Genomic DNA, 27,348 nt, shown 5'->3' on the forward strand with positions numbered 1-27,348 from the left:
ACATACAACAACACAGAGTTACACATGGAATAAACAAACAGTCAATAATACAGCAGAAAAAGTCTATATAAAGTATGTGCAAATGAGGTAGGATGCCTCATAAGGCAATAATAATGCCATGGTAGCGAAGTAATTACAATATAGCAATTAAACACTGGAATGGTAGATGTGCAGAATAGCCTGGCGGTTAGGGCATTGGACTAGTAACCGAAAGTTTGCTAGATCAAATCCCTGAGCTGACAAGGTACAACTCTTTTGTTCTGCCCCTGAACAAGGCAGTCCCTAGGCCATCATTGAAAATAAGAATTTGTTCTTACCTGACTTGCCTAGCTAAATAAAGGTAAAATTAAAAAAATATGGTACATAGTGCACTGCAGTTATACTGCACTGTAACTGTAGTTACACTGCAAAATTACTGCAGTAAAAAAAACGTACTGTAGTTACACTGCACTCTGCCTGCAATCATTTTCTTACGGGTAGACTATGAGGGTGGAAATGATTTTGACACGTGCCATATAGCTAGCTATCGGGTTTAGATTTGTATTTAGAGGTTCACAAGTATTTCGTTTTTTGGGAACAAGGGGATGGAGGTTTTGGAAGATGGCGAAAAAAAGACAAAAAAGGGAGAAAGTAGAACATATTCTGAATAATTTTGGAGTGGGGATTGCACAAGCCTTCTGGAAGTTCTGATGAAGGAGAAGATGGCGAATAAAGAGAAAATTGGAATATGTTTTGATGGAATACGGAATGGAAGAGCACACAGACCTTTTGGAAGAGATAGAGAAGCAAAGGGAATGTGAGGAGAGTGAGGGAGAAGTAATTGTTGTGGCAGGTGCAGTGATGACCGCGGAGAAGGAGCTGTGTGTAGGGGGAAGCGCTTGGATCCTTGCATTTTGGCTGACCCATATGTGGTGTCTGATTGTATGGAGATGAGGTTGGGTACTGTTGAGTTGGTGAGAGTAACTGGGAGTGGATTAGCGCTGATTTATTGTGTTTCTTCAGTCCAGAGGGACCGGACCACGCGATTAGGGACAAGAAATGTGACGTGTTTTGCTCACCGGAGCAGGGCACCATTGAATGGAGTGATAATTAAGTGTTGAGCAATATCAGTTGAAATGTAAAATTCCTGACGTCTGTGATGCCTGCGTTTGGAGAATACCTTTTCTGTCCCGCTGAGTTTTGATGTAAAGTATTTTCCGATAAGGTCAATTTAGAAAGTGTAAGTTATCTTGTGAGAACTTTTGTTCTGAAAATACTTGTTATACTTGTGTCCATTGGTTTAGAGATCAGAGGTGTTCGGTGAGAGAAAGGCAGGTTGAGGTTGCCAGGGTTACAGTAGTACAAAAAGTGTTTATGCAGAAGCAGTGAAGAGAATATGTGGGTTCAGTAAGGTGGGTTAGCATTCATAGCCATGGTTGTCAATTAAACTGCAGAAATGGATTGGATGTCACAGAAAAGAGGTTGTGGTAGCTGCTGTAGAGAAGGCTTGCAAAGTTTCGCCAAGTTCACTAAAGTAGGGGCGATCAATGAGTAGGCTGAGCTATTCTACACGCAACCGACCGAAGACCAGAGAAATGACAGTCCATCATTACTTTAAGACATGAAGGTCAGTCAATCTTCAAGTGCAGCTGCAAAAACCATTGAGCGCTATGATGAAACTGGCTCTCATGAGGACCGCCACAGGAAAGGAAGACCCAAAGTTACCTCTGCTGCAGAGGATAAGTCCATTAGAGTTAACTACACCTCAGATTGCAGCCCAGATAAATGCTTCACAGAGTTCAAGTAACAGACACATCTCAACATCACCTGTTCAGAGGAGACTGCTTGAATCAGGCTTTCTTGGTCGAATTGAAACACAAGCAATGGACATTAGACCGGTGGAAATATGTCCTTTGGTCTGATGAGTCCAAATTTGGTTCCAACCACCATGTCTTTGTGAGACGCAGAGTAGGTAAACAGATGATCCCTGCATGTGTGATTCCCACTGTAAAGTACGGAGGAGGAGGTGTGATGTAGTGGGAGTGCTTTGCTGGTGACACTGTCTGTGATTTATTTCGATTTCAAGGCACACTTAACCAGCATGGCTACCACAGCATTCTGCAGCGATACGCCATCCCATCTGGTTTGCGCTTAGTGGGACTATCATTTGTTTTTCAACTGGACAATGACCCAACACGCCTCCAGGCTGTGTACGGGCTATTTGACCAAGATTGAGAGTGATGGAGTGCTGCATCCGATGATCTGGCCTCCACAATCACCCAACCTCAACCCAATTCAGATGGTTGGGATGAGTTGGACTGCAGAGTGAAGGAAAAGCAGCCAACAAGTGCACAGCATATGTGGGAACTCCTTCAAGACTGTTGGAAAAGCATTCCAGGTGAAGCTGGTTGAGAGAATGCCAAGAGTGTGCAAAGCTGTCATCAAGGCAGAGGGATGACTACTTTGAAGAATCTACCATCTAAAATATATTCCGATTTGTTTAACACTTTTTTGGTTACCACATGATTCCATATTTGTTATTTCATAGTTTTGATGTCTTTAATTGTAAAAATAAAGAAAAACCCTTGAATGAGTAGGTGTGTCCAAACTTTTGACTGGTACTGTATCAAAAGTAAATGTAATTGCTAATATATACTTCAGTGCATTCGGAAAGTATTCAGACCTATTGACTTTTTCCACTTTTTGTTACGTTAAAGCCTTCTTCTAAAATTGATTACACATTTTTTTCCCACATCTACACACAATACCCCATAATGGCAAAGCAAAAACATTTTTTTGACATTTCACATTTACATAAGTATTCAGACCCTTTATTCAGTAGTTTGTTGAAGCACCTTCGGCAGCAATTACAGCCTTGAGTCTTCTTGGGTATGACGCTTCAAGCTTGACACAACTGTATTTGGGGAGTTTCTCCCATTTTTCTCTGCAGATCCTCTCAAGCTCGGTCAGATTGGATGGGGGAGCGTTGCTGCACAGCTATTTTCAGGTCTCTCCAGAGATGTTTGATTGGGTTCAAGTCCAGGCTCTGGCTGGTCCACTCAAGGACATTCAGAGACTTGTCCCGAAGCCACTCCTGCATTATCTTGGTTGTGTGCTTAGGGTTGTTGTCCTGTTGAAAGGTGAACCTTTGCCCTAGTCTGAGCTCGTGGTTTTCATCAAAGATCTCTCTGAACTTTGCTCCATTAATCTTCGCCTAGATCCTGACTAGTCTCCCAGTCCCTGCTGCTGAAAACCATCCATCCCCACAGCATGATGCAGCCACCACGTTTCACCTTAGAGATGGTGCCAGGTTTCCTCCTCCTTCTCCAGATTTGTGCCATGATAGAATCCTGTCTCGGCGCTCTACAGACAATTCCTTCGACCTCATGGCTTGGTTTTTGCTCTGACATGCACTGTCAACTGAGGGACCTCATATAGACAGGTGTGTGCCTTTCCAAATAATGTCCGTTCAATTGAATTTACCACAGGTGGACTCCATTCAAGTTGTTGGAACATCTCAAAGCTGATCAATCAAAACAGGATGCACCTGAGCTCAATTTCGAGTCTGATAGCAAAGGGTTTGAATAATTATGTAAATAAGGGTTTTCTGTTTTAAAATTTTAATACATTGGCAAACATTTCTTAAAACCTGTTTTTGCTTTGTCATTAAAGGGTATTGTGTGTCGATTGCTGAGAATTATTATTTTTTAAATCCATTTTAGAATAAGGCTGAAACGTAATAAAATGTGGAAAGAGTCAAGGGGTCTGAATTCTTTCCGAAGCCACTGTAAGTATCAAAACTCAAAGTTTACATTTCAATTCCTTATATTAAGCAAACCAGATGGCACAATTTTCTTGTTTTTTATTTATTTTTGTTGATGGATAGCCAGGGGCACACTCAGACATCCATTTCAGCATGTTTTGAGAGTCGAGCAAGAGTCAACTTCTTTCCACTCCAACCACAGTCAACTCCAAAAATTCTGGAGTCGAGCACCACTAATTTGAGTGTCCCGGATTTATGTTTACTGTGTTATCTTGGTGCGGACTATGAGGCGATGGGTTGGTTATTTAGCAACAACAACAAAAACACGCATGCAACTATGGGGGAAAACAGATTGTTGACAACATGTCAACTATATTTTGTCTCCAATGTTTATTGAAAACATAAGTAAACGTGCACAATGAGAACTTGTCTCTCAAATAAATCGTTAGTTCTTGGTTAGCTAGTTTGCGAATTTTTCCATATTAGCAGTGACATAAAATCAGTCAAAACACCTCAGAACAAGACATGGTATCAAGCAGGGATGTAGATATAGATGTAATTTCTTACCAGTACAGGACATTCAAGTGCGCGCTCACATTTTTTTTATACTACAAAAATGACAGGGTAGCCTACTCTGCTGACACTGACAAACAGATCAATAAAAACAAGGTCTGATCCATCTAATCGGCCTGTGAAAAGGGGAGACACAAATACAATATGACGTCCATCGAAACCTGGAGGAGGAAATTATTGTTCAAAAACAAACACTGAAACAATGACAAAGACAGTGAATATGCACACTCACTGGGGATATGGCCGATGTTCTCCGCTGGCGCCAATAAGATAGGCCACTGTTTGATCAATTCAGTTGAGAATTTTGATAACTAAAAGACAGATTGGAGTCTTTTCATTGTCACCTCTTTACAGCAATAGCCATTTGCTTTCCAAACAGTTTTCCCACGGTAGTATTTTTAAATATTGCGGAATGCCTGGCTGGGTCTCTGCTTTTCACTGACAGTCGCAACTCAACAATCATCTATACTGAACAAAAAAAATGCAACATGCACCAATTTCAAAGGTTTTACTGAGTTACAGTTCATATAAGAAAACCAGTCAATGTAAATAAATGTATTAGGCCTTAATCTATAGATTTCACATCAATCAACATCTTTTTACATCAGCCGATGTCACAAAGTGCTGTACAGAAACTCAGCCTAAAACCCCAAACAGCAAGCAATGCAGGTGTAGAAGCACGGTGGCGGTTTCCAGTCAATTCGTAAATGTTTCATGCGGTTGACATAAATAATGGTATAATAGCCTATAGTTTATTAGTAATGTTGCATTGATTGTAATAGGCTCACGTTTTACCAGTACGGCGTATCCCCAGGATTGATTTTGACGGGATGCCGTACCTGACCGTACTAACTTACCCTCACTACTGTTATCAAGATGAAACTAGCTGAAGCAAGTCACTTACGATTCCCCAAATGGCAGTTCCTGGTCATTGTTAGCGACAACGACATGTTCCCCCTCCCCTGACATATATAGTAGGAAAGTAACACTTTTACCTCAGATGAACAGGGGAAACGAGCCATTTAAGAATCTATACTTAAATGTACTGATCTGTGTGTGTGCATACTGGTACCACTAGGTGCAGCTACTAGACTGGTGTTGGTCAGGTTGGCACTTGACAGTGCATCATCCAACCTGCATGCCACGAAGACGTGTGGAAAATGTACAGAATAGATCAAATGCATGACAAACTTCGGTTACAAATAAAGTAGACCTAGACTTGGCCTACAGTAGGCCACATCTGGTTGATTAATGATTATCGATTTTTGGGGCAAGTGAACCAATACTACGGTTTATTCAGGTAATAAGATTCGATATAATCATAAAGCAATAGGATATCTAAACACATTTATTTTCTAATAGGATATATTTGACATAAATTATTATTTTGTTTTAGAGGTCTACCAAGGGGCAAGGACAATAGGTGGGCGTGGTCAATAGAGAAAGTTAGTAGAACTTTTCCTTGTGAAAGTGCGCATGCGCAGACTGCTACACTAAAAACCAACTGCTGAACTCCAGCCGCCTCGCTTACAGCATGGAAAGGAAAGGTAACCTGCCCAAAGAATAGGGATGCTAAATGAATAGTTTCAGTGAATTCGCACAGTAATACGCCAACATACTGAGACTGTTGATTTTGGACATATGACTGTTATTAAAGGTGTTGTCAAGACCGAGCATTTTTTGCTAAACTGAACAATAGCGAACCACGCGTTGTAGCTGGCTAGCCACCACATGCTAACTAAAATGAGCTGTAAAAGCTAGCTAGCATTGCTAATTTGCAAAGTGCTTGAGTGGGGGGGGGGCTAAGGACACCGCTGACGCTTAAACAGACTAGCAAATCTAAAACTAACCACTGCTTTAACATAACCCATACTCAGATTGTATAACTACATTCTGGAAATAAATATCGGTTTGGGCGTCAGGCGGTGTTTTCAGCATGAGTCCAAATCAACGTCGACCATCTAAGTTTGCTTCATCCTGATTTCTTACGTTTATAAACAGATTATTAAACTCGTTTGTGTAATTGAATGAACAAAACCCATCTGTTAACTATAACTAGTTATATTTTGTAGCTAGCTAAGTCTGTCCATTTTTAGCAACTGTCGTTATCGCTAACGATAGTTATCAGTATATGTGCTGCTATTTTAGTTACCTCCACACTTGTAATTTATGCAACCACTTTGTATCCCTGGTTTTCGCTATGCAAAAAGTCTCACTGGTGTTTTGGTTATAGCCTGCGATCAATATTATATGTAACTAGCTAGCTCGATACACCGCCTGCTAGCTAACTAATATTTTCATGAAAGTGGGGGTTCTCCTGAATTAAATGGTATTTTGTCATCTATCCCCGTGACAGTTCTTGCACTGCAGGCGAGGAAGAAAAGGACAAAGACTAAGAAACCCGGCAAAAAGTGAGTACCTAGCTAGTAACTTTTGTTGGTTAGCCATATGAACTGTCGAGTGCTTCTCTCCCTTACGAAAAAAAATATTGCAGTCAAGAGTGCAGTATAACTGCAGTTATTCTCCAATTACTGCGTTCAAAATACCACAGTCCACTGCAGTTTCAAAGCATTAATCTTTTTTTGTAAAGGCTGTGCATAACTGATTTGAAAGTGTAAGGTCAGCTGGGCAGCACGCGGGCAGTCATGCACTGCCATGACAGTCCAGACATGGAACTGGTGAACATTAGATAAAGCAATCATTTATGTACACTATATTTCTGTATAGCACTTTGACATCTGCTGATGTAAAATGGGAATTATAAATATGTTTGATTGATGACTATATATACTTTTTATATGTAAAAGTATGTGGCCTCCCCTTCAAATGAGTAAATTTGGCTATTTCAGCCTCAACCGTTGTTGAAAGTTGTATATAATCAAACATACAGCCATGCAATCTTCACAGGAGCAACTTCATATTAATGTCCATGATTTGTGAATGAGTTGTTCGACAAGCAGGTGTCCACATACTTTTTGTCATATAGTACAGTGGTTCCCAACCAGGTGTAATGGGGACCCCTGGGGGTATTTAGCCTATCCAAATGGGGTAATTGAGAAGACACATGAGACCATAGGCCTACTGGTAAAATGCACATGAGGGGGTACATCAGGGGTACTCCGGGCAGAGCAAAATTGGTAGCTGCCTGGTGTTAGTTAATTTTTTTTAAAAAAAGCATTGCGTTCCTCATCCTGATTTTGTGTGGTTGTCATTCCTACCACGCGGTGCCTTTTCCGTCCCCAGGACATATTTCTTCTTATTTAGTGTAAAATGTGGTTCTTGAAAGGGAATTTTATGCCTTATGAACACTTTATTTCAGCAGATGTCTGGTGTTTTTCCCTGGGTAGTATTCATCAGCTTCCATGAGAAATTTAAGCCTAAAATATGTATTATCTTTATTCATTTTATGTCCCTTGTCTTGTCAAAACGTATTATATTTATTCTTATTTTTATGAAGATTTTCTGTCTCCCTGATATCCCTTTCCACCCTGTTAGTTTGTAATTCTCCTGTAAGAAAACAACCCCTTCCGACAATGACGACACATTCAGGAAGTGTCATTTCTTTGGAGGGAATAATTTCAAAGCTGAATAAATAAACACTCAGTTTAATCTATGTTTCATGTTAGTTTGTATGTCTCACTCAGCAATTTCCACCCAGTTAGGCACAAGCAAGTGTTAGGTATAATTATAGACATCATTCAAATGTAAAAGTATGCTTTATAGAGGTTAAAATCTTGTTAGTGTTCACCATTTTGCTAGCTCAATCTTGCAGAGCTCTGGTAAATTTAGGCTCCAAATTTTCACCCTGTTAGGATTGTGCACCAACAGGTTTGGAAATGCATCAACTAAATGAAGTCATTGTTTTTCTGAAACTCAAAATGTCTCTTTTCTCATAAATATACAGTACCAGTCAAAAGTTTGGACACACCTACTCATTCAAGGGTTTTTCTTTATTTGTAGTATTTTCTACATTATGGAATAGTAGTGAAGACATCAACATTATGAAATAGCACATATGGAATCATGTAGTAACCAAAAAAGTGTTAAAACAACAAATCAAAATATATGTTATATTTGAGATTCTTCAAAGTAGCCACCCTTTGCCTTGATGACAGCTTTGCACGCTCTTGCTATTCTCTCAATCAGCTTCATGAGGAATGCTTTTCCAACAGTCTTGAACAGTTTTACTGACAGTTGTAGCTGATTTGTATGATGTATTATTGTCTGTACTTTCTTGACCTTTGTGCTGTTGACTTTGCCCAATATTTGTACCATGTTTTTGAGTTGCTACTAGAGGTTGACCGATCATGATTTTTCAACAACGATACCGATTATTGGAGGACCAAAATCTATTAATCGGCAGATTTTTATATGTTTTGTAATATTGACGATTACTGAATGAACACTTTTATTTTAACTTAATATAATACATAAATAAACATCTATTTAGTCTCAAATAAATAATGAAACATGTTAAATTTCTTTTAAATAATGCAAAAACACAGTGTTGGAGAAGTAAAAGTGCAGTATGTGTCATGTAAAAAAATATAACGTTTAACCTCTGTAGGGTACGTGGGACGCTAGCGTCCCATCTGGCCAACAGCCAGTGAGATTGCAGAGCGCCAAAGTCAATTACAGAAATGCTCATTATAAAAATTCAGAAAACAAAACATATTTTCATAGGTTTAAAGGTTAACTTCTTGTTAAACCAACCACAGTGTCATATTTATAAAATGCTTTTCGGCGAAAGCATACCTGGCCCAGAACATACATAGCCCAGTTGACAAATTATTACAAACAGTAACCAGCCAAGCAAAAGCGTTACAAAACTCAGAAATAGAGAAAATTAATCCCTTTGATCTTCATATGGTGGCAATCAGAAGACATTCATTTACTCAATAAATGTTCCTTTTGTTCGATGAAGTCTCTTTATATCCAAAAACCTTTTCTTCAGTAATCCACAGGCTCAAACGCAGTCAAAACAATCAGACATAAAATCCAAATTGTATCCGTAAAGTTCATAGAAACATGTCAAACAATGTTTATATTCAACCCTCAGGATGTTTTTTAGCCTAAATGATCTATAATATTTCAACCGGACAATAACGTTGTCAATATAAAAGGTAAACAAGAAATGCACATGCGCATGAAAAAGCTCTGCGACACGGTGAGGGTCCACTCGTTCAGACTGGTCTTACTCCCTCATTTATAAGAATACAAGCCTGAAACGATTTCTAAAGACTGTTGACATCTAGTGGAAGGCATAGGAAGTGCAAATGGAGTCCGATACTGTAATGGCATTGAGTAGAAAAAAAAAAAACTACTTCCTGAATGGATTTTTCTCGGGTTTTCACCTGCTAAATCAGTTCTGTTATACTCACAGACACTATTTTAACAGTTTTGGAAACTTTAGAGTGTTTTCTATCCAAATCTACCAGTTATATGCATATCATCATTTCTGGGCCTTAGTAGCAGGCCGTTTAATTTGGGCATGCTTTTCATCCAAAATTCCGAATGCCTTCCCCTACCCATGAGAGGTTAAGTTCCTTGCTCAGAACATGAGAACATATGAAAGCTGGTGGTTCCCAGTTAAGAAGTTTTAGGTTGTACTTATTATAGGACTTTCTCTCTATACCATTTGTATTTCATATATATTTGACTATTGGATGTTCTTATAGGCAATATAGTATTGCCAGCCTAATCTTGGGAGTTGATAGGCTTGAAGTCAAACAGCGCTGTTTCAAGCATTGCTTAGAGCTGCTGGCAAACGCAGGAAAGTGCTGTTTGAATTAATGCTACAAGCCTGCTTCTGCATACCACCGCTCAGTCAGACTGCTCTATCAAATATCAAATCATAGACTTAATTATAATATAATAGACACAAAGAAATACGAGCCTTAGGTCATTTAATATGGTCAAATCCGGAAACTATCATTTCGAAAACAAAACGTTTATTCCTTTAGTGAAATACGGAACCGTTCCGTATTTTATCTAACGGGTGGCATCCATAAGTCTAAATATTGCTGTTACATTGCACAACCTTCAATGTTCTGTCATAATTATGTACAATTCTGGCAAATTAATAAAAAAACATTGTTAGGAAGAAATGGTCTTCACACAGTTCGCAGCGAGCCAGGCGGCCCAAACTGCTGCATATACCCTGACTCTGCTTGCACAGAACGCAAGAGAAGTGACCATTTCCCTGGTTAATATTGCCTGCTAACATGAATTTCTTTTAACTTAATATGCAGGTTAAAAATATATACTTGTGTATTGATTGTAAGAAAGGCATGGATGTTTATGGTTGGGTACACATTGGTGCAGCGACAGTGCTTTTTTTTGCGAATGCGCTTGTTAAATCATCACCTGTTTGGTGAGTTAGGCTGTGATGTGATGATAAATTAACAGGCACCGCAGTTAACTAGTGATTATGTTAAGATTGATTGTTTTTTCTAAGATAAGTTTAATGCTAGATAGCAACTTTCCTTGCTGCGCTAACAGGTGGTTAGCCTGCCACGCAGTGTCCTCGTGGAGTGCAATGTAATCTGCCATAATCGGCATCCAAAAATACCGGTTGTTATGAAAGCTTGAATTCGACCCTAATTAATCGGTCGACCTCTAGTTACTACCACGTTGTCATGTTTTGCTGCCTTGTTGTTGTCTTAGGTCTGTCTTTATGTAGTGTTGTCTCTCTCTTGTTGTGATGGGTGTTTTGTCCTATATTTATATGGTATATATTTTAAATATTTAAAAAAAATCCCAGGCCCCCGTCCCCGCAGGAGGCCTTTTGCCTTTTGGTAGGCCGTCGTTATAAATAAGAGTTTGTTCTTAATCAACTTGCCTACTTAAATAGAGGTTAAGTAAAGAATAAAAAAAGAAGTTCCCACATATACTGAGCAGTTGTTGGCTACTTTTCCTTCACTCGGCGGTCCAACTCATCCCAAACCATCTCAATTGGGTTGAGGTCAGGTGATTGTGGAGGCCAGGTCATCTGATGCCGCACTCCATCACTCTCCTTGGTCAAATAGCCCTTACACAGCCTGGAGGTGTGTTGGGTCATTGTCCTGTTGAAAAACTAATTATAGTCCCACTAAGTGCAAACCAGATGGGATGGCGTATCGCTGCAGAATGCTGTGGTAGCCATGCTGGTTAAGTGTGCCTTGAATTCTAAGTAACTCACAGACAGAGTCACCAACATAGCACCCCCACACCATCACACCTCCTGCTTCACGGTGGGAACCACACACGCGGAGATCATCCGTTCACCCACACGGAGTCACAAAGACACGGATAATGGGGAAGATGGGAGGAGACAAGCACAAAGACAGGTGAAACGGATCAAGCTGTGACGTTGATGGTTTTTGAGACTGCACTTGAAGAAACTTTCAAAGTTATTGAAATTTTCCCTGTTGACTGACCTTCATGTCTAAATGTAATGGACTGTCGTTTCTCTTTGCTTATTTGAGCTGTTCTTGCCATAATATGGACTTGGTCTTTTACGAAATAGGGCTATCTTCTGTATACCACCTCGCCCCCCCCCCACACACACACACACCTCGTCCCAACACAACTGATTGGCTCAAACGCATTAAGAAGGAAAGAAATTTCACAACTTGATTTTTATGGCACACCTGTTAATTGAAATGAGTTCCAGGTGATTATCTCATGAAGCTGGTTGAGAGAATGCCAAGCGTGTGCAAAGCTGTCATCAACTCAAAGAGTGGCTATTTTAAGAATCTCAAATATTAAATATATTTAGATTTTAACTTTTTTTGGTTACTACATGATTCCATATGTGTTGTTTTCATATTTTTGACTTCTTCACTGTTATTCTACAATGTAGAAAATAGTACAAATAAAGAAACCCTTAAATGAGTAGTTGTTATAACATTTTTGACCAGTTTGTGTGTGTGTGTGTGCGTGCGTGCGTGCGTGCGTGCGATTATATACCTCCGGGATAGTAGATAAGTCGCCAGTCCTGAGTGCTGCTGTTTCTGATCATTAATGAATATATTTAAACGACCGTTGACATTGTTCCTGATGACAGTGGTGTTCCCATGACGATAGTCATTCTTATCACTGAATACCTCCTGTGTCTGGAGGGAACTTCTGGCTGCTATCACTACAGGGTAAACGGCCAAGAGCCTTTTCATTAGAGACACATCTGTCTTCAGCCTGTCCCCATTGTGGACAGCGTCGGCTAATCAGCTGCTTACACACTTTTTTTTAGCCAGCTACATTTTCCACTTCGTATTTAGAGAGTGAGTACAAATTGGTAGAATGGAAACCTGGAAAAAGAAAACGATCAATTTATTTTTAGAATGTGGGCTATTTACTTCATTTTTCTGTTTTAATAAAAGACATAATTTGAAAAACAAAGATTGTGGCATTTCATATCTTGCAGTAAAAGTGTAAATAAGACTAAAACCTTAGAGTCTAAGCCAGGGGAGCGGGTTTCTACTAACATAACATATGGAATTGTTTTAAGATAGCTAAATGATCCTTGGTATGACTATTTGATTTGGAGTTTTAAGGTATAAAACAATTATTTGATGAAACATTGATTTTGACCTTAATGCTTCTAGCTCATAAACGCATTGAAAAACAGCATCATACATGGATAAACGGACTGTCCCCCCAAAAATCTAAATGAAGTTTTGTCTGTCCTATATCTGAGATGTATAAGAAAGATCCGGAAACCATTTCCCCAAATGTATTTAACCTCCTATTTTAAGCACTATATTATCTCCCATATATACTTCCATAAATGTGTTGAACTGGTACCCAGCTACCTTCAGACTAGTCTTGTGAGGCTTGTGGGTGTCCTAGAACAAAACAACCGACATCTACACGTTTGTGTGAGACTCTCCCATATTAGTGTGTAGTCCGAACTGTTTGGATGGTACTGATAGCAGATCGGATATACCGACTTCAGACTAGTCCCGTGACGCTGATGGGTCGTAGTAGTTTCTAGGCCCAAACCGTTTGGACGCTACAGACGTTTTGTTCGTGATCTCTCACGGTCTGACAAACTTCACTTTAGCTCTGTCGCCTTTCACCTCAGATGTGGAAGGGTGAACATCGGCGGATGTAGCTTAAACTGGCAGATGTGGATTTAGTATTATTATGCTAATTAGATTTCTGAGGGGCTACGGAAATAGACTCTCTAGGGGTTAATCTCGAGAAGACAAGTTAAGTGTTTTAATGTAATCTTAGTTAGAAAATAGCCCTTGGTTGGATTTCCCTAAAGCATGGCAGTACTAAGATCTTTGGTGCATATGTTAAGTCCACTGAAACTAAATGATCTGAATGGTACAATGCTTTTGGGAAACACAACCATGATCATCTAGACGTAGACAATATCCAGAATAACCAACGCACTGAATTCAAAAGTCATGTCTTTCTACACAATACCACAACATTTTTCTAATCTGGGAGGTGAACTCAGTGTTGTACTTTTCAGATGGAGTCGAGGCATTAGAATGTACCAGAGGCCACAAAAATAGAGCTTATAGGGCATAAACACATGACGAACCAGTAGGGCCTGGCTGGCTACTCTATGTACACCTCTAGCCTCTGAGATTCAGGGAGATGGCTCTCTAGCCAGAGCTCTGCCTTTTGAGATTCAGGGAGACGGCTTGAATCTACAGCTCACACATACTCAACTGCTCTGGTGTTTTGGGTTCTGAGGGAGATAGCAGTGCTCATACGGCCTGAAGGCCAGTGGAGCTGTAGGGTTGTGTTGTATGTAGAGGACTGACCGACCGACCGACAGAGATAGATGGTGTGTTGTCTTCGGGCATCATTAGATATCATGGAGCGTCGCCCCCTGGAACAGAGTTTTGTGGTCCCAGAGAGGCTTGGATTAGTTTCAGGACACTTGTGAAGTTGATTGGGGATGGGGTTTGCTCTCTAAAGCGCGTGTGTGTGCTTCCCATTGGCTCATTCATCCCCTGTAACTATACCCCAGGTCGTTGATGTACATGAGAATGTGCTCTCAGTCAACTTACCTGGTAAAATGAGGGTTAAATTAAAAAGTGTCTAGGTTGGCGGCTGCTCTCCAAACGGCTGAGCCCCGGCCCTCAGAGGACTCTGTTACGTAAGGCTGCTGAAGTGAGAACACTATGGTACACACACACCAATCCCAATCCTTGTAACTAGTGCCTAGGGTCTTGGTAGCTTCAGTATGAAGAGGGACTGCGTGTCTGCCTAGTCTGTTTGGCTGTCTTTTTGGGATACTGCAGATCTCACTGTCTCTCACACGGTGCACACACACACACCTACTTTGCTTCCCGGGCTCAGGGGGAAAGACGCTGCCTTCCGTCCTCAGGCTTTGTCTGGTTGTCCTAAGATGGTCTACACAACACAACTTCAACTTTCTTTACGTTCCCATCTTCTACCCATCGCTTCACATCTTACCTCGCCCTCTCTCCCTTCGCCTCTTACCTCTTCCTCTCTCCCTTCGCCTCTTACCTTGCCCCCTCTCTCTCATTCACTCTTCTCTCATTTCTCACAACTTGCCTCTCTTTTCCCCCTCCCATTCGTCTGTCTGAGTCCTGCTCGCTTCGCTCCCTCCTCACCCTCCCCTCCCTTTCTCTCTCTTCCCTCCCTGCTCACCCTCCCCTCCCTTTCTCTCTCTTCCTCTCTCACCCCCCCTACCTCAGTAGCTCAGTAATATTAGCTGAGCAGGCAGCGCAGTGTGTTCAGTTCTGGTGTGGTACAGAGAAGAGGAGAGCCGGAGAGGGGAGCGGCGTGGTGAGCGAGCCCCAGATTAGAGCACCGTTCCTTGGTTAGCCTGGCCGAGAGTCTCCTGGGCCATGTGGCTCCTTGACTGGATCGTCTCTCTCAATACCACCGTGGTCAAGCTGGCCACCGGCCTGAGGTGCAAGTGAGTGGCAGATTTGACTGTTTTTATTAAGTAAGACTTGATTATCCCATCCCTCTCGTTCTCAATTGCTCCCCTCCCACCCTCCCGCTCGCTCCTCCCCCCCTCCCTCCTCTTTCTCTCTCTCTCTCTTTCTGCCCTCATCCCTCTCTCCTCTAGTCTCTTGTTCTCTCTTTCTCCTCAAAAAATCTAGGGCCGGCTCTGACTCCATCCCTGTTAGGCCTAATTTTGGCGCTTTTTTTAGACTAAAATATAATTAAGTCTTAGTCACATTTGTCATTTAAATAACGATTTAGTCTAGTTATTGTCAAAATGACAGTGGGCCGTTTTAGTCAGCTAAATGTTATTTTGTTTTAGTCACATTTTAGTCATCACATTTGAATTGCCTCACTAACCTTAAATTAAATTCTCACCCATCTACACAAAATACCCCATAATGACACATTGAAAACCATGTTTTTAGAAATGTTTGCAAATGTATTTAAACTAAAATACAGAAATCTCATTTACGCTGGACAAAAATATAAATAAAACATGTAAAGTGTTGGTCCCATGTTTCATGAGCTGAAATAAACAATCCCAGAAATGTTTCATATGCGCAAAAAAGTGTTTCTCTCCAATTTTGTGCACTAATGTGTTTACATCCCTGTAAGTGAGCATTTCTCCTTTGCCAAGATATTCCATCCACCTGACAGGTGTGGTATATCAAGAAACTGATTAAAACAGCATGATCATTACCACAGGTGCACCTTGTGCTGGGGATAATAAAAAGCCACTCTAAAATGTGCAAGTTTGTCACAACACAATGACATGATGTCTCAAGTTTTCAGGAAGCGGGCAATTGGCATGCTGACTGCAGGAATGTGCATCAGAGCTGTTGCCTGATAATTGAATGTTAATTCCTCTACCATAAGCCGCCTCCAACTAGAGGTCGACCGATTAATCGGAATGGACGATTTAATTAGGGCCGATTTCAAGTTTTCATAACAATCGGTAATCAGCATTTTTGGACACCGATCATGGCCAATTGCACTCCGCGAGGAGACTGCGTGGCAGGCTGACTACCTGTTATGCGAGTGCAGCAAGGAGCCACGGTAAGGTGCTAGCTAGCATTAAACATATCTTATAAAAAAACAATCTTAATATAATCACTAGTTAACTACACATGGTTGATGATATTTCTTCTTTAACTAGCTTGTCCTGCATTGCTCATAATCGATGCGGTGCCTGTTAATTTATCATTGAATCAAAGCCCACCTTGCCAAATGGGTGATTTAACAAGCGCATTCGCCAAAAAAGCACTGTCGTTGCACCAATGTTTACCTAAACATAAGCATCAACGCCTTTCTTAAAATCAATACACAAGTATATATTTTTAAACCTGCATATTTAGTTAATATTGCCTGTTAACATGAATTTATTTTAATTAGGGAAATTGTGTCACTTCTCTTGCGTTCTGTGCAACAGAGTCAGGCTATATGCAGCAGTTTGGGCCACCTGGCTCGTTGCGAACTGTGTCAAGACCATTTCTTCCTAACAAAGACAGCCAACTTCCCCAAACTGGGGAAGGGAATATCCCTGAGCTGACAAGGTACAAATCTGTCATTCTGCCCCTGAACAAGGCAGTTAACCCACTGTTCCTAGGCCGTCATTGTAAATAAGAATTTGTTCTTAACTGACTTGCCTAGTTAAATAAATAAGTAGCTGAGATGACGGTGAGAAGGGCCCGATCACGTGACAGGCATTTGATAATAAGAATTGCGATATCTGAGAGAGCTATGTGATTGAGAGGTGCTTCAGAGCGCGGTGATTGGCAGCCAAACAAGGGGGATGCCGCCGGGAAATTCGAGGCCTGGTGAGAATATTATCAAGTGCTTGTTAAATTGGTAATGAGCGACTGATGGAAGTGTGTACCGCCTGCACAAGAAACGAAGCAGAGCTCATGTCTTTCATGCAACTTTTTTCAATTTCTCATTAGTCTCATCATGCAGCCTCAGAATGTATTAGACATCTAAACATATAGCCCAACGTTTGTATCTCAACTAAATTTGCACAAATAACTCTAAATTAACTTCTTGACGCATCCATCCCTTTAGCAGGATCATTTTCATCAACACCCGCTGAATTGCAGCGCGCCAAATTCAAATTAAATTACTAAAAAGTGCAATATAGCAAAACGCAGCTTAGCTTGTTGTTAATCCACCTGGCGTGTCAGATTTCAATACAGCTTTTTGGCGAAAGCATAACAAGCGTTTGTGTAAGAACACCTCTCTCAGTAGACAAAATATTACAAACACTAGCAGCCAAGTAGATTGGTCACGAAAGTCAGAAAAGCAATAGATCGCTTACCTTTGATCTTCGGTTGTTTGCTCACACGAGACTCCCAGTTACACAATAAATGTTTTTTTTAAATATCCAAAATCCCTCCCATTTGTTTGGCACGTTCTGTTCAGAAATCCACAGGCTCGAGCGGTCACGACGTCGCAGACAAATTCCAAATAGTATCCGTAATGTCCACAGAAACATGTCAAACGTTATTTATAATCAATCCTCAGGTTGTTTTTAAAATATATAATCGATATTATATCAACCGGGACTGTCGCTTTTTCAATAGGAGAGGGAGAGACCATGGCTGCCCCACTATCCACTGGCGTGATATCTTTCTTGCTAATTTTTTCAAAATAAAAGCCTGAAACTATGTCTAAAGACTGACACCTTGAGGAAGCCATAGGAAAAGGAATCTGGTTGATATCACTTTAAATGGAGGCAAGGCATCCAATGGAACAGAGAGCTTTCAGGAAAAACAGCACTTCCTGGTTTGATTTTCCTCATGTTTTCGCCTGCAATATCAGTTATGTTATACTCACAGACAATATTTTGACAGTTTTGGAAACTTTAAAGTGTTTTCTATCCTAATCTGACAACTATAGGCATATTCTAGTTTCTGGGCCTGAGAAATAGGCAGTTTCAAATGGGTACGTTTTTTAGCCAAAAAACAAAATCCTGCCCCCTACACTCAAGAAGTTAAGCATATAGGAGGACCTGTTAATTCGTTAACCGATCCACACAGAATAGTTTATTGTGCACACTCCCTCGGAAATCGTTTGGAGAAAATATCCAACACGTTGAAAAATCTCTGGTTCTGCCCTTGAGCAAGGCAGTTAACAACAACAACAGCTCCCTTGACGCCCATTGTGGGAAGAGCAGTGGTGGCAGCCACCCACACCTCTCTGATTCAGTGGGGGTTGTCCAAAAGCTTAAGTCAGGTTTCTGTCCTTGTGTGCAACTGAGGATAAAAAAAAGTGCCTTATTTGCATCAGTCTTTTTTTTGCTGGCAGATTGGAGAACGGTTGCTGGGCAGAGGTGACTCATGAATGACCTAGGCATGGTATTTATTTTCCACCGATAATAGCATTGCATTGAGAAAGCCATACAACTCTGCTAAAATCATATATGCTTTGGATTGGACCAAACAAACTGAAAAGCAATGTCTCCAAGAACTATTGTCCAGTCCACTTATTTGTCAGATTTTAGTCACACAGATAATTTAGTCTCATTTTCATCACTCAAAATTAATAATAATTTTCGTTTAGTTATAGTTATTTCTTGGTCCATTTAGTCAGTTACCGTCGTAAATTGCAGCTGAAAAATATTTTTGTCGACCAAATGAACACGGGACACAATTTAAAAAACTTTTAGTAAATAATTCACGCTTATTTTTCTTTAAAACTGCGTTGTTTGTTAAGGGCTTTCAGCATTTCACTGTAAATATTCGGCGCATGTGACCAATACATTTGGATTTGATGTGTGGGCATGGATGTGGGTTCGCAACCGCCGTGGCCCCCACCCCCCGCTGTGGCCCCCACCCCCCGCTGTGGCCCCCACCCCCATCTAAGTTGCCCATCACTGCTTTCTTTCCCTGCCTCCCAATGCTGACCATTGTCCCACAGATTTAGAATGGGAAGACCAGTCAGTTCCAGTTGTGGTATCCAGGGCATTGGACTGTGTGTTACTGCAGTGTTTTTCTAACACACTGTAATTCTCTGCTGCATTTCCCTTCTCTCTCTTGTCTCTCAATCCCCCCCCCCCCCCCCCCTTCATCTCTCTTCCCTTTCCCTCTTGGCCTCTTTCTCATATGATCTCTTTCCCCCCTAACTTTCTATCTTCCCCTTTCTCTCTCTCTTTCTGCATAGCTGCTGCTCCTGCTCATTATATAACCCATTTCTTTCTGCAGTGTGTGTGTGTGTGTGTGTGTTGGACTGCAGAGAGCGAGCTAGTGTAACCAAGCCCCAAGCAGTGAGAGGGAGTTTGTTAGGACATGAGGAGAAAGGGTGGTAGGGGGTGGGTTGAGGAAGGAGCACTGCAGACTGTGTGTGCAGATAGAAGGCTACAGAACTACTGTTATCTGGCTGACTGACTGTGTCGCAGGCTGGCTGGCTGGCTGGCTGGCTGACTGGCTGACTGGCTAGCTGTCTCGCAGGCTGGCTGGCTGTCTTGCAGGCTGGCTGGCTGTCTCGCAGGCTGGCTGGCTGTCTCGCAGGCTGGCTGGCTGTCTCGCAGGCTGGCTGGCTGTCTCGCAGGCCGGCTGGCTGGCTGTCTCGCAGGCCGACTGTCTCGCTGACTGGCCGACTGTCTCGCTGACTGGCCGACTGTCTCGCTGACTGGCCGACTGTCTCGCTGACTGGCCGACTGTCTCGCTGACTGGCCGACTGTCTCGCTGACTGGCTGTCTCCTGGCTGGCTGTCTCGCTGGCTCACTGGCCGACCGGCCGGCCGACTGTCTCACTGGCCGACTGGCTTACTGGCCGACTGGCTCGCTGGCCGACTGTCTCGCTTGCTCACTGGCCGACTGTCCTGCTGGCTCACTGGCCGACTGTCTCGCTGTCTCACTGACCAACTGTCTCGCTGGCTCACTGGCCGACTGTTTCTCTGTCTGGCTGTCTCCGGGCTAGCTGACTGGCTGTCTCCGGGCTGGGTGGCTGGCTGGTTGTCTCGCTGGCTGGTTGTCTCGCTGACTGGCGGGCTCGCTGACTGGCGGGCTCGCTGGCCGGCTCACTGACTGACTGACTAGCTGACTGACTAGCTGACTGACTGATAGGCCGCCTCTTGGTCTAGCTGGTGAGTCACATTCTCGTGTTTTCTCTGCCAGAAGTTAAGCTCATTCAGTCAGAATCTTCAGAACATTTAGAATTTCTGCTGAGGTGTTTGTTGTAGGTCTTCTCAGGGCTCACGATGCACAGGGAGATCAAGATGTCATGTTTGTTGACCTGACAAGTTGTTTTATGTGAAATGTTAGCATATCTCAGGTGGTTTAACTTGGAATGGCAGCCAGGTAGCGGAGCCAACACATCCAGCTCCAGCTATTGCCCTGCTCTGCTTTTTCCCTCGTTGCTGTTTCTCTGTGCTGCATCGGCATAGCAAGACTTTGGTAGAGTACCAGCTTTTAATGTTGTTAGCATATATCCAGTGGTTTGAATAGCTGGTAGCTAGCCTAGCTCTAACACCTCCAGCTATTACCCTGCTGTTTGTCTCTCTGCTGTTTGTCTCTCTGCTGTTTGTCTCAGCATTGATCTCAGCTGTTGAGGCATTGATTCCTCTGGCGTTTAGGTGGTGGGGTGTACACTTGACATTTCACAATCACTTTTAACCACAGTCTGGAGGGAATAATACAGCCACAACATTCTGTATGTATGTGTGCATCCCAAATGACCCTCCTATATAGTGCACTACTACTATATACTATATAGTGCGCTACTAAAAGTAGTGTACTATATAGGGTGGCATTTGGGACATAGAATACATGATATCTATTTAGCCACTAATGGAAGAAATGAATACCTGATTAATGGCTGATTGGGCCTAGTTGTTGATAAAGCACTGATGGAGTGGCCTAAATTAGGACTGCTCTTAATGAGTGTTAATTGGATGTTTTAGTCTGACTGAAGAGTGATCTGTCAAGTAGGGCTTGGCCGCAATGCTGCTTCTGAATAATCCATTTTCTAAATACGTTTTGAGTCAGGAGTCGCGTTAACGCAGAATTCTGCTTTCTTTAACGTCTTCTGGTATAGGGGACGCTTGCGTCCCACTTGGCCAATAACCAGGGAAAATGCAGCGCGGCAAATACAAATAAATTGATATAAAAATCAAACTTTCGTTAAATCACACATTTAAGATACTCAATTAAATCTACACTCGTTGTGAATCCAGTCAACATGTCAGATTTTCAAAAGGCTTTTCGGCGAAAGCATAAGAAGCTATTATCTGATGATAGCACAACAGTAAACAAAGAGGGTAGCATATTTCAACCCTGCTGGTGCTACACAAAACACAGAAATAAAATATAAAACATGCCTTACCTTTGACGAGCTTCTTTTGTTGGCACTCCAATAGGTCCCATAAACATCACATTTGGTCCTTTTGTTCAATTCATTCCGTCCATATATATCCAAATTGTCAATTTATTTGACGCTTTTGATCCAGAAAAAAACAGCTTCCAAAATGCGTAACGTCACTAAAAAATATTTCAAAAGTTGCCTATAAACTTTGTCAAAATATTTCAAACTACTTTTGGAATACAAATTTAGGAATTTTTAAACGTTAATAATCGAACAAATTGAAGACTGGTCTGTTTTCAATAGAGGACGAGAGGAAACTAACGCTACTTTTCAAGTCTTTGCCAACTCTCAACAGCGTTACCCTTTTCTAGGATGGCCCTACTTCTTCATTGCACAAATGAATAACCTCAACCAAATTCCAAAGACTGGTGACATCCAGGAAAACAAGTTCCTAAGAAATATCGTTTGCCAATGAGAACTCAGTGAACAGACAGACCTAAAAAAAAAAAAAAAATCTGAACGGTTAGTCCTCTGGGTTTTGCCTGCTACATAAGTTCTGCTATACTCACAGACATGATTCAAACAGTTTTAGAAACGTCAGTGTTTTTTCTATCTATTTCTATAATATGCATATCTTATATTCTTGGCATGAGTAGCAGGAAGTTGAAATTGGGCACGCTATTTATCCAAAAGTGAAAATGCTGCCCCCTATACCTTAAGAAGTTAACCTTTGACTATTGGATGTTCTTATAGGCACTTTAGTATTGCCAGTGTAACAGTATAGCTTCCATCCCTCTCCTCGCAGCGTTACCCATGCAGAGCAAGTGGAACAACCACTCCAAGTCTCAGAGCGAGTGACGCTTGAAACGCTATTGGCGCGCACCCCGCTAACTAGCTAGCCATTTCACATCGGTTACACCAACACACCACACACTATAGTATTGCCAGCCTAATCTTGGGAGTTGATAGGCTTGAAGTCATAAACAGCGCAATGCTCGACGCACAACAAAGAGCTGCTGGCAAAACGCACAAAAGTGCTGTTTGAATGAATGCTTACGAGCCTGCTGCTGCCTACCACCGCTCAGTCAGACTGCTCTATCAAATCATAGACTTAGTTATAACATAATAACACACAGAAATAAGATCCTTAGGTCATTAATATGGTCGAATCCGGAAACTATCATCTCGAAAACAAGACGTTTATTCTTTCAGTGAAATACGGAACCGTTCCGTATTTTATCTAAGGGGTGGCATCCATCAGTCTAAATATTCCTGTTACATTGCACAACCTTCAATGTTATGTCATAATTACGTAAAATTCTGCCAAATTAGGCGGCCCAAACTGTTGCATATACACTAACTCTGCGTACAATGAACGCAAGAGAAGTGACACAATTTCACCTGGTTAATATTGCCTGCTAACCTGGATTTATTTTAGTTAAATATGCAGGTTTAAAAATATATACTTCTGTGTATTGATTTTAAGAAAGGCATTGATGTTTATGGTTAGGTACACATTGGAGCAACGATACGCACCACATCGATTATATGCAACGCAGGACACACTAGATAAACTAGTAATATCATCAACCATGTGTAGTTAACTAGTGATTATGATTGATTAATTGTTTTTAAGTTTAATGCTAGTTAGCAACTTACCTTGGCTTACTGTATTCGCGTAACAGGCAGTCTCCTCGTGGAGTGCAATGAGAGGCAGGTGGTTAGAGCGTTGGACTAGTTAACTGTACTACTAGTTAACTGTAAGGTTGCAAGATTGAATCCCCCGAGCTGACAAGGTGAAAATCTGTCGTTCTGCCCCTGAACGAGGCAGTTAACCCACCGTTCCAAGGCCGTCATTGAAAATAAGAATGTGTTCTTAACTGACTTGCCTAGGTAAATAAAGATAAAATAAATGTGTGGGGGAAAAAATCGGCCAAATCGGTGTCCAAAAATACAGATTTCCGATTGTTATGAAAACTTGAAATCGGCCCTAATTAATCGGCCATTCCGATTAATCGGTCGACCTCTAGTATAGAGTACAGTATACACATATGAGATGAGTAATGTAGAGAGAGCCTTACGGTTGTGGGCGGAGCAGTTGCTGTATCAGGCGGTGATACAGCCCGACAGGATGCTCTCGATTGTGCATCTGTAAAAGTTTGAGTGTTTTTAGTGACAAGCCTAATTTCCTAGAAGATCAAAGAAGATACACGTCAAATAACACATCTGTTTCAGTAGTTATAGTTACCTAGCTATGTAGTTAGCTAGCTGTCATCGAAAATAACCCTAATTTATAAGACAGCTCTTAATTGATTAATGGTCGGACTCATCTATGTGAAGCTAGCCACAATAAGGATTAGCCACAATAGTGGACTTTGCGGTTAGCCTTCAAAATAAAAGTATGGCTTAATTCTACTATTTGTATTCATTTGCAATTTGTGTTTTGCCTTCAAAATACAAGTATGTCATTGACAGTAATGCAAATGAATACAAATATTAGAATTATGCCTTACTTTGAAGGCAAACAGCAAATTCCGCCAGTGCCTAATCCTTATTGTGGCTAGCTTCACAACATATAACCCGGTGCAGTCAAGCCTGAAGCTACCTGGCTGCTTATAATGTTAGCTTTGGAAAACAGGGTGATGTTGCTGACTAGCTATTTATTTTCATGAACTGAAGTTCAATTTCAATAGGCGAACAACAAATAGCTATACTTACTCACAAGAATTCCTAAATCATTGTTAAGAATAATTAAAATGACTGCAGGTTCTGCTGGTCATTGTTTTCCGGCTGGTTGTATACTAGCTAGGTACCGAGCTAAAGCTAGCTACCCCAGAAGTTGCAGTTGAACAAATGATGCTTTATTACCAACGCGGTATTGTAAACACATTGTTTGTGGCTGGTGTTTGCTTGTTTGCAGCCTTTTTTCTGTACAGCTTTGACAGTGCTACTGTATCTTTTTAGGCATGAACAGACCCAAACGGCGTTCCATAGTGTGTATGTCGTGAAGCTGATAGCAGTGACGGTATTAGGAATGCTGTGCTGCAGGCTTAGCGGAAAATTTTCCGTGGCGTCATTACGTAGTGTACCTACGGTATTTATGTATGCACGTCAGCTTTGACATCGGTTTTGCACATTGGGGCGTTAAAACTAGACATTGGCCGATACCAATGTTGGCATTTTTAGCTAATATCGCCCGAAATCGATATGTTCACCAATATATTGTGCATCCCTACTTATGTTAAGAAATAATCGTTTTAGTAGTCTGATCTGTGGCATCGGACTCATTGCTTTTTAAATATGATTTATTTAAAATGTAGTCCAACTAGGACTACTGGTTGAATGAATTTGGGATCTATCGTCCGACAGCTGTACCAGGGTCTGTTTGGAATAGGCAATAGAATAGGGAAACTTTTCCACTATGGTGGATAATAGATTGACAGGCTAGTGATTTTGCTATGAGTTAATCATCTTGTTGGCTGTGGAAAAGTAAATGTGGACAGTCATTCTAACATCTTCAAAGTGGCTATCAGAATTTGCTAAGAAGGAGCGCACATCATTGCATCCTCGACTTGCATGTTCTGTTAATTTAATGAATTACCATAATATATATATGGTTTCTGTCATTCTGAGCACTGTGGGTGGACTCCCTAATCAGGTTAAGCACCCAGAGCATATGGGTCTGATACATTTCTCAAATGCCGGTTAATTTAAAATGCTCCAGGTCAAATGTCCGACGCCTCATTTTCCTAACAGAACCAAACTACTGTGCTCCCATACTCAAAAGACATTCACTTAAAAAATAATTGAAAATAAATCGACAATACTACGTTTTGTCAATATAACGGTAGCCAGTATACACTACCTCAGAATGGTCAGAATTCATCTAAGATAACTCAAGAAATCTCATTGATATTTTGGCCAAAGAGTTCTTAATCGTGCAATTTTACTGTTTGGTGCAATACGAGTCGTCTCTTGTTGAATGACAATACTTTGAGGAATCCCTACTTTTGACCGATCACCGATGAAGGGGCGTAGGCTTCGGCTCTAGAAAATGTGTTCCCAAACAGCCGATTAAATCCCTCACCGAAGTCCAAAATGAGGAAAAACATCAATGTCATAATATATGCACAAACTCTACCAAACTGTTTCGGCTGGGAAGCATGCGGACGCCTTTAGGGGCAAAGTGTTGGGTTTTAGATTCAGCCCTTGACTGCTGTAGAAAGAGCTTCATTGCTCCCTAGTGGACATTAGGCAATATGACCATATTCTGCCTTGTGAATTCACGTGGAATACTAATAAATTGTTCTTATCGGAAAACATATTTTTAAGCATTAAAGAAAATGGTTCTATTCGTCACATCCCCACTGAGTAATATATGAATTCACTCACAGTACGACAAGAGAAGATAGAAGCAGTCAGATAAAGCCAAACAGAGAGGAGTGTACCCCGAGCGAAAGAGAAAATGGGAGAGCGATTTGGAAAAGAGATGGTACAGATGGTGAGAATGTGTTGAAAATAGAAGAGGGACTGGGTGGAATGAGAGCAGGGGATGTTTTGGTCTGAGGAGGAGGAAGCGAGAGCGTTCTTCACCTGCAATGCAGTGCGAGGCTGAGTCAACCAATCAGAGCTAAGCAGAGAGGATATGGGGTGGGGCCAGGCACTGACTACAGCCAAGGAGATTTCTTGTCAGAGAGGGAGAGCGTGAATGAGCGGGAGGGAGAGAGGGAGAAGCAGCGTCGAGCTCTACTTTGCCTGAGCCTGTGGTGACACTGATGCTCACAGATTTATCCTCTCTCATCCTTCTCTCTGCATTGCTCCCTTCTCCTCCTTTCCCATTGCTGTGCTCTTCTTTCTTTCTTTCCCTGTACTTCTCCCCTCTTTTTTCCCCGAACAACTACCGTCTGCTCTCTTCTTACTCCTCACACTCACCCCCTCTTTCTCTCCATCTCATTCCCCTCTCCTGTCCTCTTTTGGTGCATGGAGAGAGGGTCTCTGGCCCCCACCTGCATCCCTCCTCTCCACCTCCCTCCATGGGCGTCCGAGCATCCTGCAGGTAAGCGGGGAGAGAGAGTCTGTCGGGGGGGTCTCTGCACTTGCATGTCCTTGAAGTACCCCTGCGGTGAGTGTGTGTGTGAGCTGTAACAGCTGGACTCTGTCCTCTCTGGTGGTCCTCCAGGTTTGAGGACGCGGGAGAGACAGTTCAGGGATTTAGGGAGAGGAGAGGTTGTCTGCAAACACAGTCTGTTTTCCAATTCCAGTCCTCAAGTACCCCCCCCCCCCCCAAACAGTAACCCCCGGTCAAGCACAACTGATTCAACTTGTCAGTTAATCATCACAACCATGATCAGTTGAATGAGGTGTGTTTGTCCGGGGCTACAATAAACATGTGTACTGGAGGACTGGAGTGGGGAATCACTGCTCTAACCTAACTGGGTATGTAATGGTGCTCAGGGGAGGTCTTGTTGCTCTGGCTCTGATGATGTGTACTGGAGGACTGGAGTGGGGAATCACTGCTCTAACCTAACTGGGTGTGTAATGGTGCTCAGGGGAGGTCTTGTTGCTCTGGCTCTGATGATGTGTACTGGAGGACTGGAGTGGGGAATCACTGCTCTAACCTAACTGGGTATGTAATGGTGCTCAGGGGAGGTCTTGTTGCTCTGGCTCTGATGATGTGTACTGGAGGACTGGAGTGGGGAATCACTGCTCTAACCTAACTGGGTGTGTAATGGTGCTCAGGGGAGGTCTTGTTGCTCTGGCTCTGATGATGTGTACTGGAGGACTGGAGTGGGGAATCACTGCTCTAACCTAACT

The 27,348-nt window shown here is 41.9% G+C and overlaps 1 protein-coding gene across 2 annotated transcripts in view; it reads left to right on the forward strand.

Moving 5' to 3' along the window:
• Positions 1-5,793: 5,793 nt before the first annotated feature.
• The window catches only part of LOC139371411 (SRSF protein kinase 1-like), a 64,674-nt gene continuing 43,119 nt past the window's right edge, over positions 5,794-27,348 (forward strand). Inside the window, exons 1-2 of one of the 2 annotated variants that reach the window (XM_071111805.1) lie at positions 5,794-5,862; positions 6,672-6,726. In XM_071111805.1, coding sequence (XP_070967906.1) covers positions 5,850-5,862; positions 6,672-6,726 — 68 coding nt within the window. In that variant the 5' untranslated portion in view covers positions 5,794-5,849. Of the gene's footprint in view, positions 5,863-6,671; positions 6,727-14,982; positions 15,204-27,348 lie in introns of those variants that run through there. The other variant, XM_071111804.1, reaches the window with a different exon arrangement.

This window comes from Oncorhynchus clarkii, chromosome 17 (assembly GCF_045791955.1).
Source record: "Oncorhynchus clarkii lewisi isolate Uvic-CL-2024 chromosome 17, UVic_Ocla_1.0, whole genome shotgun sequence".
Classification (NCBI taxonomy): domain Eukaryota; kingdom Metazoa; phylum Chordata; class Actinopteri; order Salmoniformes; family Salmonidae; genus Oncorhynchus; species Oncorhynchus clarkii.